General features: G+C 37.9%; 1 protein-coding gene across 5 annotated transcripts in view; it reads right to left on the bottom strand.

Annotated features, from left to right (window-relative positions):
- Positions 1 to 14,877, bottom strand: part of PAPSS1 (3'-phosphoadenosine 5'-phosphosulfate synthase 1) — a 120,024-nt gene that overhangs the window by 25,311 nt on the left and 79,836 nt on the right. For 4 of the 5 annotated variants that reach the window (XM_005872422.2, XM_014544738.1, XM_014544737.1 and 1 more), the window contains exon 11: positions 1,379 to 1,608. In XM_005872422.2, coding sequence (XP_005872484.1) covers positions 1,379 to 1,608 — 230 coding nt within the window. Of the gene's footprint in view, positions 1 to 639; positions 668 to 1,378; positions 1,609 to 14,877 lie in introns of those variants that run through there. The other variant, XM_014544740.1, reaches the window with a different exon arrangement.

Raw genomic sequence — 14,877 nt, 5'->3', positions numbered from 1 at the left:
CCCCAGTGCACAAATTTTTGTGCACCGGGCCTCTAGTCTATACTAATAAAAGCATATGATGCTAATTAGACCAGACAACCAAATGACTGTCCAGACACCCGGATGTCCTTCCGGACAAAGCCGCAGTGGTGGGGCCGAAGAGGTGGTTTGGGAGCAGTTAGGGGCGATCAGGCTAGCAGGCAGAGGTTGTTCGGGGCCATCAGGCAGGCAGGCAGAGGGGTTAGGGGTTATCAGGCAGGCAGGGAAAGGGGTTAGAGGTGATCAGGCAGGCAGGCCGGCGAACGGTTAGGAGCCAGCGGTCCCAGATTAGAGAGGGTGAAGGCCGGGCTAAGGGACCCCCCCACCCCACCACCACCCCCTGCATGAATTTCGTGCACCAGGCCTCTAGTACTAAATAAGCAGCAATCAAGAAAACAATTCATATGTACAAGCACTTACTAAGACATAAAAATAAGTAGGTACAACAGAACATGGAAAGAACTACAGATTTTGAGCAACGCAGGAATCACCTAGTCTACGGCCATCATTCTTAAGATGAAGAACAAGGCCAGAGATCACATAGGACTCTCAAGTCACACAGCAAGGATGGGCTAGAACCCATGATTTCTGATTCTAAAGCCTCACCTTGCCACTCTGAATCATGGAGTGTAGTACCTACTGATAGCATCTACAGATAGAAATTAATACAATTTCATCAATCAATAAACCCATTCTTAAGACTACCAATAATTTGTCCTAAAAGCCTGCTAGTTTGTTGCTCCTCCTAAGATCTCTGAAGAAAGAAGCTGCACTCTTACTGGTCAGGAGCACCAACTGTGGAGCCACCGTGCTTAGGTTCAATTGCTGGGCTGGTATTTACTGATTACGTGACCTTTTACAGTTATTTGACCTTTGTATGCCTCAGCTTACTACTAATCTATATACTGGGAATAATATCAGCACCTACCTCATAAGATTGCTGTAGGGAATAATTAACATCTGTACAATAACTAGGATAGTGCCTGTCACATAGCGATTGCACAAATATTAAACTTTCTCACTACACAGTTGATGTAGGCTTAGCAGAGCAGCTTTCATTACTAAGTCCTTGGACCACTTCTGTATGCTAAGGTACAGTAGATATGGCAGACATAGAAATGTCAATACTGCCTTTAAATACTTCAAGAAAAAATTCCTGTAATCATAAAACCAGATTCAATTTTTATTTCTAACTTCTGGAATATTGAGAAATTCGTTTCCTCGGTCTGCCTTTCTCTGAAGTGGGTACAACGTAGCTTGTCATCAGTAAAGCTATAAAGATGAGATAGCATGTGAAATCCCTGGGGGCAGCTGAGAATATAGGTATTTTACAGATCTGTGCAGAGAATGTAAAACTTACTGTTCAGAGTCATAGTAATCCATATGCTTCTTTTTTTTGTTGTAAGCTGCAACACGAAAGGGAACTATTTCCAGAGTGATTAGGCCAGGGGCCATTGTCAGCACTTTGGCACCGTGAGTTGGCTCGTACAGGTCCTTCCCCGTTTCTGGATGAGGCATGCCAGCAGGATCTCGTCCAACAATGTAGAAATTGGCTCCTGCCACCATCCTCGCTCTGCAGTGCCACTGGACCTGGAATAACAGTTTTCCTATTAGATCATCATGCCTTTATGACGAGTCCTTAGAAATAGTAAGTGAATAATAAATAAATATACTTCTCATACGATCCAAATTTAAATGTATAACCTCGGGAAGCCAGAAACAGAACTGGCAACCCCTCACCCTCAAAAAAAGAAATCTAAAAGTATAAATGTGTACAAGTGTTTATGCATACATGTTTATATTATTTTATTTAAAGGAAATATGTGAGTGTAAGTGTCTACATGTATGATTTTACACAACTGTTAGATATCATTTATGTATAGTTCAAAATCTAATCCAGGAGGTCAGAAGTCGGGTAGAGATGGATCCTTTCATGGAGGCAACTGGAAGGGGCTTCTGGGATAACTGTAATGTTCTGCTGTTTCCTTGTCATTTTCTTGAGAGATAAACTGACAAATTAAATTGTATATATTTGAAGTATGCAACATGATGACTTGATATATGTATATGCCAGTGATGGCGAACCTTTTAAACGCAGCATGTCAGCATTTTGAAAAACCCTAACTTAACTCTGGTGCCGTGTCACATATAAAAATTTTTTGATATTTGCAACCATAGTAAAACAAAGACTTATATTTTTGATATTTATTTTATATATTTAAATGCCATTTAACAAAGAAAAATCAACCAAAAGAATGAGCTCGCGTTCTGAAATATTTACCACCATCAAATTAACACGGTCATTACCTCACAGTTACCTGTGTGTAGTGAGAACACTTAAGATCTAAGCAAATTTCAAGTATACACACAGTGTTATTAACGATAGACACCCTGCTGTATAGCAGATCCTCAGAATTTATTCTTTTTATAACTGAAAGTTCGTACCCTTTGACCAATTTTGGAAATAATAGAAATTAACACAATTTCACCAGTCAAAGGGAGATAAATTCATTCTACAAAGAATTTTATCATCAATTAATCACTTCGCAACTTTAGTCCACGTTGATGTCAGTTCTAAGAGTTCTAAGAGTGCATGATAATGCTCTGTTTCTGGATCTGAGCCGAGGGCTGGCAACCAGGCTGTGCTCACTGTAGAAGTTCATTAAGCTGTATGTACACTGTGACTTCCGTACTTTTTCTGTTATACTGTCATTGGTTAAAAAAAACTACTCGATGAAAATGATTAAACTAATTTTACTACTTATATAAACTGGTACCGAGAAAACATGTAGCTAAGTGACTATGACCAAAGATAGCAGGCAAGAATTAAGGCATTTGGCCGCATGCAAAACTAGCTTTGAAGCCCATACTTTCACATTAAGACATAGTTTAAAAACAAAAATCAGTCTAACAGCTAGAATTTACATAGAAGTTAAAGTAGTAACTGTAAGAGATCATCATTCTCATTAAAATTTGAAGTAAATCCAAAGTTTGACTTGGCCAATTAAGTATGGCGCAAACCCAGGTCTAGAAATCTGTTTTTAGCTCCCTTTCTTTTCATGTAAGGCTCCATTATTTAGTGATTTTTACAAAAGCATCTCTGTTCTGCATGAAAATAAGGTAACATAATGAACACTACACATCGTTTTCATTTTCTCTCTCTTGACGGTTTCTCTTATAACAGGTACTTGAATATTTATCAACATGCCTAGAAAGCACAATAGCACAAGGGCAATCACCCCACCCCTGAACTGCTCACCCTCCAGAGTTTGCTTTTTCAATTGTTACTACTGATATCTACTCTTTATTTCCAAATGACATTCATAAACTGCATGTCTTGACTGTTTAGTTTCAGGTACTATAAAATGTAGACATTATTCCCACATTATTTTTCCTACTATAAAAGACGATGTTTGGCTTTTACTCCACTCTCATTCCCTATCCCATTTATCCAATAAATACAGTGATACATTTTTGGCGAAATCAACATTCACCTGTAAAAATAGATGTTTTAAGTAAACTAATATATGAAACATATGAGCAGTTAGAACAAACAGTACCTAGTACAGAGTAAGTACACAACAAATGTTAGCTGTTATTGTGGTCTTTATTTTATTCCCCTCCTTGTACAACTGTTTGTTTTTCCTAGAGTTAATAACTGTCTTGATTTTTTCCACTCGCTTAATTTTCCATATACCTCTGTGTCTGTGTACCCGGACTACCCTTCTTCCTGAGAACACAGTGAAATACAATTCCCAGCCTCCCTTGCAGTGTGACCATGTGGCCGAGTTCTGGCCAAAGGAATGAGAGCCAAAGTGATGTGTGCCACTTCCAACTGAGGAACACTAACAAGCCTCCTGAGTGCTATCTTAGTTCTTCTCTCCCCATTTGACAGCTGAATAGAGAGGACCCCAAGGTCCTGTAACTACACCTTTTTCTGCTATAGCATTAATTCTATGTGCATTGAGCCACAATAAAAAAAAGAAAAAATTCTGCTCACTCCCCTCTGCCCCTTCACTGTAGTCACACAAAAGATCTTTGCTAGTTTAGACTCAGAATTTTTATCGAGGTCAGAATTTTAACATCAATTAACCACTTTGCAACTGTACTTAAGTGAAAAATCTTTTCTGCTGCATGCAAATGAATGGCTGCTTGCACAGCATTAAACTAAAAGGGCAGTCTAAGTTCTCTGAATTTAGGTAAACTTACTTTGCTCATTAAGTATGTATGTCTAGGCATTTAAATCATTCAAGTACCAAAAGGTCCACAAACTGCGAATGTATGGCTTAATTTTAATATTTAAGGAAGCTCAGATTATTTAATCCAACCACCTCCACCCTCTTAAAACAAGAGGAAACTGAAGCCCAGAAAACTTAGCACCTTATTGGGTCACAGAGCACGTGGTTGGTGGCAGTGGCCAGTTCTAATTTTGTCTTGTAAAATTACCAGTCAATTAAATTGCTCTTGGACTTCTAGAGGTTACATGAGTAAATTAAAGGTAAATACACCAAACAAGGCAACTGGAAGGGGCTTCTGGGATAACTGTAATGTTCTGCTGTTTCCTTGTCATTTTCTTGAGAGATAAACTGACAAATTAAATTGTATATATTTGAAGTATGCAACATGATGACTTGATATATGTATATGCCAGTGATGGCGAACCTTTTGAACTCGGCGTGTCAGCATTTTGAAAAACCCTAACTTAACTCTGGTGCCGTGTCACATATAGAAATTTTTTGATATTTGCAACCATAGTAAAACAAACATTTATATTTTTGATATTTATTTTATATATTTAAATGCCATTTAACAAAGAAAAATCAACCAAAAAAATGAGCTCGCGTTATGAAATATTTACCACAATCAAATTAACACGGTCATTACCTCACACAGTTATCTGTGTGTAGTGAGAACACTTAAGATCTGAGCAAATTTCAAGTATACACACAGTGTTATTAACGATAGACACCCTGCTGTATAGCAGATCCTCAGAATTTATTCTTTTTATAACTGAAAGTTCGTACCCTTTGACCAATTTTGGAAATAATAGAAATTAACACAATTTCACCAGTCAAAGGGAGATAAATTCATTCTACAAAGAATTTTATCATCAATTAATCACTTCGCAACTTTAGTCCACGTTGATGTCAGTTCTAAGAGTTCTAAGAGTGCCTGATATTGCTCTGTTTCTGGATCTGAGCCGAGGGCTGGCAACCAGGCTGTGCTCACTGTAGAAGTTCATTAAGCTGTATGTACACTGTGACTTCCGTACTTTTTCTGTTATACTGTCATTGGTTAAAAAAAACTACTCGATGAAAATGATTAAACTAATTTTACTACTTATATAAACTGGTACTGAGAAAACATGTAGCTAAGTGACTATGACCAAAGATAGCAGGCAAGGATTAAGGCATTTGGCCGCATGCAAAACTAGCTTTGAAGCCCATACTTTCACATTAAGACATAGTTTAAAAACAAAAATCAGTCTAACAGCTAGAATTTACATAGAAGTTAAAGTAGTAACTGTAAGAGATCATCATTCTCATTAAAATTTGAAGTAAATCCAAAGTTTGACTTGGCCAATTAAGTATGGCGCAAACCCAGGTCTAGAAATCTGTTTTTAGCTCCCTTTCTTTTCATGTAAGGCTCCATTATTTAGTGATTTTTACAAAAGCATCTCTGTTCTGCATGAAAATAAGGTAACATAATGAACACTACACATCGTTTTCATTTTCTCTCTCTTGACGGTTTCTCTTATAACAGGTACTTGAATATTTATCAACATGCCTAGAAAGCACAATAGCACAAGGGCAATCACCCCACCCCTGAACTGCTCACCCTCCAGAGTTTGCTTTTTCAATTGTTACTACTGATATCTACTCTTTATTTCCAAATGACATTCATAAACTGCATGTCTTGACTGTTTAGTTTCAGGTACTATAAAATGTAGACATTATTCCCACATTATTTTTCCTACTATAAAAGACGATGTTTGGCTTTTACTCCACTCTCATTCCCTATCCCATTTATCCAATAAATACAGTGATACATTTTTGGCGAAATCAACATTCACCTGTAAAAATAGATGTTTTAAGTAAACTAATATATGAAACATATGAGCAGTTAGAACAAACAGTACCTAGTACAGAGTAAGTACACAACAAATGTTAGCTGTTATTGTGGTCTTTATTTTATTCCCCTCCTTGTACAACTGTTTGTTTTTCCTAGAGTTAATAACTGTCTTGATTTTTTCCACTCGCTTAATTTTCCATATACCTCTGTGTCTGTGTACCCGGACTACCCTTCTTCCTGAGAACACAGTGAAATACAATTCCCAGCCTCCCTTGCAGTGTGACCATGTGGCCGAGTTCTGGCCAAAGGAATGAGAGCCAAAGTGATGTGTGCCACTTCCAACTGAGGAACACTAACAAGCCTCCTGAGTGCTATCTTAGTTCTTCTCTCCCCATTTGACAGCTGAATAGAGAGGACCCCAAGGTCCTGTAACTACACCTTTTCTGCTATAGCATTAATTCCAAGTGCATTGAGCCACAATAAAATAAAAGAAAAAAGAAAAAGAAAAGAAAATTCTGCTCACTCCCCTCTGCCCCTTCACCGTAGTCACACAAAAGACCTTTGCTAATTCAGACTCAGAATTTTTATCGAGGTCAGAATTTTATCATCAATTAACCACTTTGCAACTCTACTTAAATGAAAAATCTTTTCTGCTGCATGCAAATGAATGGCTGCTTGCACAGCATTAAACTAAAAGGGCAGTCTAAGTTCTCTGAATTTAGGTAAACTTACTTTGCTCATTAAGTATGTATGTCTAGGCATTTAAATCATTCAAGTACCAAAAGGTCCACAAACTGCGAATGTATGGCTTAATTTTAATATTTAAGGAAGCTCAGATTATTTAATCCAACCACCTCCACCCTCTTAAAACAAGAGGAAACTGAAGCCCAGAAAACTTAGCACCTTATTGGGTCACAGAGCACGTGGTTGGTGGCAGTGGCCAGTTCTAATTTTGTCTTGTAAAATTACCAGTCAATTAAATTGCTCTTGGACTTCTAGAGGTTACATGAGTAAATTAAAGGTAAATACACCAAACAAGGAGTCAACATTCTCCTGCAGGTGACCTGAATTATTTTAGTGAGTGGTTTCCCCATGAGAATACTAGTAAAACTGTAACAGACGTGAATAAGCAAAACATGTAACTCTTCCAAGAATATGTGGTGTGAGTTAACTTAAAACCTACTGAAATGGTGATATGCTTTAATCAAGAGACTGCGAGAGTCAACATTCTCCTGCAGGTGACCTGAATTATTTTAATGTACAATTTAGTGAGTGGTTTCCCCATGAGAATACTTGTAAAACTGTAGCAGACGTGAATAAGCAAAACACGTAACTCTTCCAAGAATACGTGGTGCGAGTTAACTTAAAACCTACTGAAAAGGTGATATGCTTTAATCAAGAGACTGCGCGTCAGTCCAGAGCCCTTGCTGCATCTGGTGAAGCACACAGGCTGTGGAGTCAGACTGCCCTAGATTTGCACCCTGACTTTGCCCCTTACTAACTGAATGCCCTTAAGCAATTTCCTTATATAAGCCTCAGTTTCCGAATTTATAAAAAATGAGGATAACACTTAACACATAAGATTGATGGAAGATTTGAAAGCACTCAGGACAGCACCTGGCCTTCAATAAAGGACAAACATCGCTGCTGTTACTATTATTCTTTAAAACATTCCCTGGTGATCCCAGTTGAATTAACTGCTTCCTAACCAGTGTTTCTAAAGGAAATCCATTTGCTCTATGAAAAAGATGGCACACTGCCTAGAAGATGGTCACTGACAACCAGGAAGAGCTGTCTGTTTATCTTTCCAGCAGACTAAGGTCAAAATGTATTATTTATCTCATTACACCCAGTGGCCAGCACGATGTCTGAATACTGAATGCATGTTGAAGAAACACAAAGCAACGTCCAAAGGCTTTCTGTAAAGCCTTCTAAGAATCGGTTGATGGTCAAGCTAACAACAAATGACTTATTTTCTGCTTTTCTTGAACCTATGTACCAAATAACAAATAGCTTTGTCACTTTTTCCTGATTATGCAAGTAATTTAATTCCTACTTAACAAACACTGCTGGATGCCTACACAACTGATTTCTCTTTGCCTTGATGACAGGAACTTTATTCCAGAGGATGAGATGCCAGGTCCCGGTCTTCCTTGCCATGCAGCCCATAGCTGAGCAAATTATGGGGCCTCTGGGGAAGTCTGCGGCAAGAGCTATGAAAAGCTTTTCTTCCCTAATACCATTCTCAACTCCCATTTATTGGAAATGTCTTTACCTTTATTTTTGTGAGAAAACAGAATTCTAGATTAACAGGCTTATTTTTTTATTTTATTTTTTGCTGATTTTTCTTAATGATGCTAACCCATTGCTTCCAGTTCACATTGCTCCTGAGAAGTCAGGCATCATTCCTACTTTTTAAAATATATTTATATTGATTTCTGAGAGGAAGGGAGAGGGAGAGAGAGGTAGAAACATCAATGATGAGAGAGAATCATTGATTGGATGCCTCCTGCACATCCCCCACTGGGGATGGAGCCCGCAACCTGAGCATATGCCCTGACCGGGAATCAAATCATGACCTCCTGGTTCATAGGTCAATGCTCAACCATTGAGCAACACAGGCCGGGCAGCATCAGTCCTATTATTTCCTTAATGTTCCCTCTTCATCTCTCCCTTCCCATCACTCTACTTTCAAGGTTCCTCTTTACATCATTAATTTCTATCAGTCTGAGTACTATGTGCTTAAATGTGGTTTCCTTTTAATTTATTTTTTCCAAGATTAGAGGTTTCTTGAATTTTTAGGTTGATGTTTTTCACCAATTTCAGAAAGCTTTCACCATCATTTTTTCAAAAACTTTTTCTGCCACATTTCTCTGTCTCCTTCTCTCAGAACTCCAATTACATATATGTTAGATAGTGTGATACTGTCCACAGTTACTGAGGCTCTGCTCATTCTCCCCATGCATTTTCTTTCTTTTTTCCAAATTATTTACATTAATCTGATTTCTAGCTCACTGACCAGTTCTTCTGCCAAATGTAGTCTGATTTTAAATCTGATTTCACATTCAGATACTATGCTTTTTTCATCCTTGACTTTCCATTTGATTTTTCTTCGTTTCCGTTTGTTTTTTTTTTTCTGAGATTCCCCATCCATGGATCCTATTTTTCTTTAAAAAGCTTTAATACTTTTTTGGTAATTCTAACATCAGCATCATCTCAAGGTCTGTTTCTAGCAACAGTTTTCATTCTGCACTGTAAATCACACTTTCCTGTTTCTTCCTATTTCCAGTAATTTGTTATTGTATGTTGGACTTGTGGAAGGTTTGTTTTAAGGAGGTAATTTGGCACCTCTTCTTGTCTTTCTGAGGCTTGGTTGTAAGCCTTGTTGGGCAGGTCTAGCTTTTTTTTGCCTTTTTTTAAAAATCCTCACCCAAGAATATGTTTTTTATTTATTTAGAGAGGCAGAGAGAAAGACAGAGAAGGAGAGAGAAAGAGAGAGGGGAAAAAGTAAGAGAGAGAGAGACGAGAGACAAGAAAGAGAAGAGAGAAGAGAAAAGAGAGAAGAGAGAAGAAAGAAAGAGAGAAAGACAGAGAAGGAGAGAGAAAGAGAGAGGGAAAAAAGTAAGAGAGAGAGACGAGAGACAAGAAAGAGAAGAAAGAAGAGAGAAGAGAGATGAGAAACATCAATCGGTTGCCTCCCGCATGAGCCCCAGCCAGGGGTCAAACATATAATCTGGGTATGTGACCTGACCAGGAACAGAACCTGCCACTTTTCAGTGTACGGGACAACACTCCAATCAACTGAGCCACACTGGCCAGGGCAGGTCTAGCTTTTTATCCATCTACTGCCTCTCAACTCCAAATTCACCCAAATTATTTAAGATAATGGATTGAACTCTGTAAGCATTTCTTTATCAGCAATCACAATGTTAAATTTTACCAGTAGAGGGCATCATAGGAACACTGTAGGAGGAAGGGGGTATCATGGTGCCTGTGTATGTGCATAACTGGTGTCATTCTGGCAAACCCAAAGTGCATAATCCTTCATAACCTCAAAGCCCTAGCCTGAACCCAGTGACCACTTCGCTGCAGCCCTCCTAATGCAGACATAGTGCACCCCAAGCCTCCCAGCAGCAGGGGCTCCCTGACTCCCTTCGGCACCCCACCTAGCAGCCTGGGCTCACCTGCGCCCAGAGGATTGTTTCCTGCGTCCCTCTCCACACCAGCATCACACACTGTGCATCTCTCTGGCAGCAGTGGGCTCCCAAACACCCTCTGGGCACCTGTCTGTCAGCCTCAGTTAGCCTGTGCACCAGAATTGTTTCCTGCTTTCTGGCTTCTGTGAACCAGTTGTGGCCCAAACAGTCCACTGAATTTTTCCTCCGCCCACTGGGATAAAACCATAGCTTTTTCAATGAGGTCTGGGGCCAACTCTTAGGGAAGGGATCCCTTTTACAAGTTTGTCCTTCCTTTAGTAATCTCCTTCAACCTCAGGGTACCCTTTAGAGTTCACTTGACGTTTTCACAGTTATTCCACTACTGAAGTTTAATAATTCTTTAAATTTTCCCTATTCAAATTCTGTGCAAATTCCACCTCCTAATGGGACCCAGTCAAATACACTGTCTTGGGTATGAAGGGTGGTCTTTGCTCTTAAGGCATGTTTTTCTGGTGTCTCAGTTCAATGCCTGGAATGTTAACAAGGTCTCTCCATTTGAGCTGGGCTGGAACGTCATCTTCCAACACTGTGTAACCCGACCTCTAGCATCCTCACTCCACTCTAGAGTCTCGCCCTGCACAAATGCAGTCCAAGGAACATTGGGGAACATCCTCTGATGAGCATCTGTCTGGTGCCTCAGCTCTGTGCTGCACCCTCCTTTCTGGCAAGCACTCTGCAGGTCTCAGCGGGTCCAGCAGCCCCCAAATCCAGGACCAATGTGTTCCACTTGAATTCCCACAGTCTGTGCCATGGTCAGGAAACTACCCCAGGACCAGATCAGGGTAAACAGGGGGTTCACTGTGTGTGCTCCTCATCTGTCAGGATTATGTTTCTGCACACTGCCTTCACACAGGTGTTTCACATACTTAATCGATTTTATAGTTGTTTTCAGGAAGAGGATAAGTCCAGTATCCATTACCCCATTATGACCAGAAGCAAAAGTCTAGATATATTTTGAAAGTGATAAGGAACATAATTTTTGTGGACAGACAGGCATGGGTTAGGAGAGAAAATGATGATCCCAAGATCTCTGAAGGAACTGGGATCCCCTGAGATGGCGGAAGCTAAGGGTAAAGTGGATTTGGAGGGGCGAAATGAGGCAATTAACATTTTAGGCATGGTAAGTTTGAGCTGTATGTTAGACACTCAAGGTGGTGGGATATACGGGTTTGGAGTTCAGAAAAGAGATGTGAATTACAGGAGATATTTGAGTATCATCAGCATAGAGGTATCTAAAGCAGGGTTAAAAGTATTACATACTTTTAATCAAGTTGGGAAACAAGTAAAGCTAAATAATATATCATGTGAGCATATGTACATGTGATGAAAATGTGTATGTATGTGTGTAAAGGTAAGGAAATAAAAAGTACAAAATTCAAGACTGTGATAATCTGGAGAGGGAGGAGAATGGCAGGAGAGTTATTTTGGAAACTATGGTGTTTCTAGGACTTAAGACTTTGACTCACACAAAAAAACCTGGCTCAATATATGTGCTTCTCTGTTTATCATGTCAGTCACAGATCTTTTGTGGTTCCGTAGATTCCAAATCAGTGACGAAGCAGACACTGAAGTGCACAGTGATCAATCTGCTTATGTGAATGAAAACTGGCATAAAATTTCTGACAGGCATGTTGGCAAATGTCAAAAACCTAAGCAATTCCAATTCCAGATGAGATTGAGAGGAGAAACTGGGAGATGCAAGTTATATTTCTCAGGTCAGAGGCAATTCACAGTTGTTCACTCAATAATTTTCAAAGGTAACAAATATATAAATAATCACAACTTAATAAACTAACTCATAGACCAATGATGACAGTGCACCCATACACCATATACCACAAATTATGATTAATCTAACTCTGTGCATCTGAGGTTCATGCAAATTTGTTTTACAAAGCAATATTGATTTATGCTCCCACCATGTTTTACTTTTTCAAAGTAAATGGAGGAAAACTTTATTAAGGTTCCTAGTTCCCAACAAACTTAAAAGTAGATAGGGTGTCAACACAGCATTTAAAATAAACCTGAAAAAAGAAAACACATTTCTTAAAATGTAGCTCAAATTTTACCTACTCTGGTTCCAAGGGTTCCTAGCTCACATTGCTTAAATATGTTTCAAATTACACAAACCACAATATTTTGTATTCATTACACAAGCTGGAAGAAAATTAAAGGATGTCTAAACTTCACAAAAATATTCACAAGATCTAAGATTTCCACAACACTGACTATATTTTTAAAGTTTTGCTTAAAATGTTTTTTTCCTGCCCTTTTATATTTTATTGTGCTTAATTAAAGCATGAATATAGCTCTTTATCAGGAAAGACTTTTGCAAGTTACAGTTTCTTGACTAAGGAAACTCATTCATTGTCTGAAAAAGATAATATGCTCCCTAAAAGACAACTGTCAAAAATAAACAAAAAGTGAAATAAAAACTTGACAAGAAAAAAGACTTGTAGATGGTATTTTAGCCGCAAGTATTAATATGGCATATATTTGCTGATCTTCACTCATTTAAATACAACTTAATATAAGCCAAAATAAAAAATTAAAACGGAAACCTCTTCACTGAAATTATTCTCTTTTTGTCATTAGACAAAAGGCAAGAAGATCTTTATCCAATATCTGAAATCAGTGACTTATTTAGTCTAAAGTTGCACTTAAAAGTAGACTAATTAAAGGAGATAGGTGGAAGACAAAAGGACTATTTTCTTCTATATATTTCCCACTTCCTAGAAACCGTTTTTATTAGCCAAATTAAAAGAAAACAAGAAACAATCAGAAGTGACCAGTGAGTTAACATTTTAAATATAATCAAAACCATTAACAAAAATGTATATACTGGGAGTAACTCATCCCTATTGAAAGAACAATCTATATACGGAAGTCATAAAACTAATTGTTATGTAACAAACATTAATTTATATAACAAAACTTTAAAATACTCTATAACCCCAAATAGTACAATAATTGAATTGTTTGGAAACTGTGGTATTTCTAGGACTTAAAGACACAGGATAGCAGAGAAAACACCTGGCTCAATAAATACCCCTCTCTGGGTATAGTGTTAGTCACAAAGACCTGTGATGGGCTCCAGAGATTCAAACTTGGTGATAAAGCAGACATCTACATGCACAGTGACCACCTGCCTAAATATTATACTCTTTTACTCTGCTTATGTGAATGAAAAGTGGTATAAAATTTCTGAAAGGCATGTCAAAAACCTAAGCAATTCCAGAAATTGAGAACAGTATGCAAAGATGTTCATTTCAGGATTCATCACAGAATTGTTAACAACAAATGACAGAAAACAACCCAAATCTCCTTCAATAGGGTGTGGCTGTTGATTAAATTAATTTCCTAGCACTAGAAAACTGTGCAGTGATTAAAAAATACAGGAAAATCAGCCGTGGATGGTGTAGCTCAGTTGTTTAGGCATTGTCCAGTGCACCAAAAGGTTGCTGGTTGATTCCCAGTCAGGGCACAAGCCCAGGTTGCAGGGGATGATAGGAGGACTGAATACAAATGCCAAGTGCTAACTAATACTGTCATTCAATAATTATCTCACTTCACCTTCAATAAGGTCTGAGAATTGCCTTATCAAACTGCATATGTATTTTCAATTTTTCTCAATTTAAAATACTGAGGATAATAAATAATTTTTTTAATCCAGCTAAACTGACCAATTTCTTTATATATTCACACCAAAATTTTATTTTATTTAAGTGTAAAAAATTTTATTAAAGTCAACATTCTGTAAGGCAAAACACTGATACTCAATTGGTTTATAAAAGAACTTCAGGCACAGAAACATTTTTAATGTAAATGTGCACATTTCCTTTTCCAAACTATCAAAAGTGCATTTATTTTAACACTACTAAAATTCTTTAGAAAGTTATATCCATTACCTATTCTTGTTGGGTAAAAAAATCAATACCTCCATTCATCTTAGGAATTCCATGTCAAAATACCCTTCCCTTCTTTGTACATTACATTAGCACATCACTCTAGTATTAATCTATTTTCTATAAATTCCCAGATCATAACTGCCTGCGCCTCTTGATTTCTCAGCAGTAGCAATCACTGTAAGGTCTTCAAGCTGACAGAGCTACTTAAACTGCATCAAGGCCTACAAGACAGGACATCAGAGTAGGAGAGAAAATACAAGTTAGTGTACTTAGGGAAGAAATAGTATAGATTACCTAACTGTAGAAAAACCAGGCTAACAGAAAATATTAAAACCTGATGCTGCTTTAATAACAACAGATTTTGAGCTGAAAATCTATAGAAAAATCAGGAGAAAGAAAAAGTACAGTCTTCCCCCATGAGAAGCATCCTAAAACACCTGTAAAATCTACAATATCTCTGAATTAAAGTAGTCATTTCAGTTCTCAAGCTAAAAGTATATAAAATATCGGACTATACAGATCCCAATAATTACTTTCAAAATAAATCGCCAGATCTAAAATTTTTTTATGGTTCTGACTCAAAATTGCTTATCCAAAAATCTCAAATCCAATTTTTTTCCAATTTTATTGAGATACTAGTGGCCCTGCGCACTGCTGCTGCT

Source organism: Myotis brandtii, unplaced genomic scaffold (genome assembly GCF_000412655.1).
Source record: "Myotis brandtii unplaced genomic scaffold, ASM41265v1 scaffold38, whole genome shotgun sequence".
Taxonomy (NCBI): Eukaryota; Metazoa; Chordata; class Mammalia; order Chiroptera; family Vespertilionidae; genus Myotis; species Myotis brandtii.
This window is presented reverse-complemented; position numbering and strand designations above follow the sequence as displayed.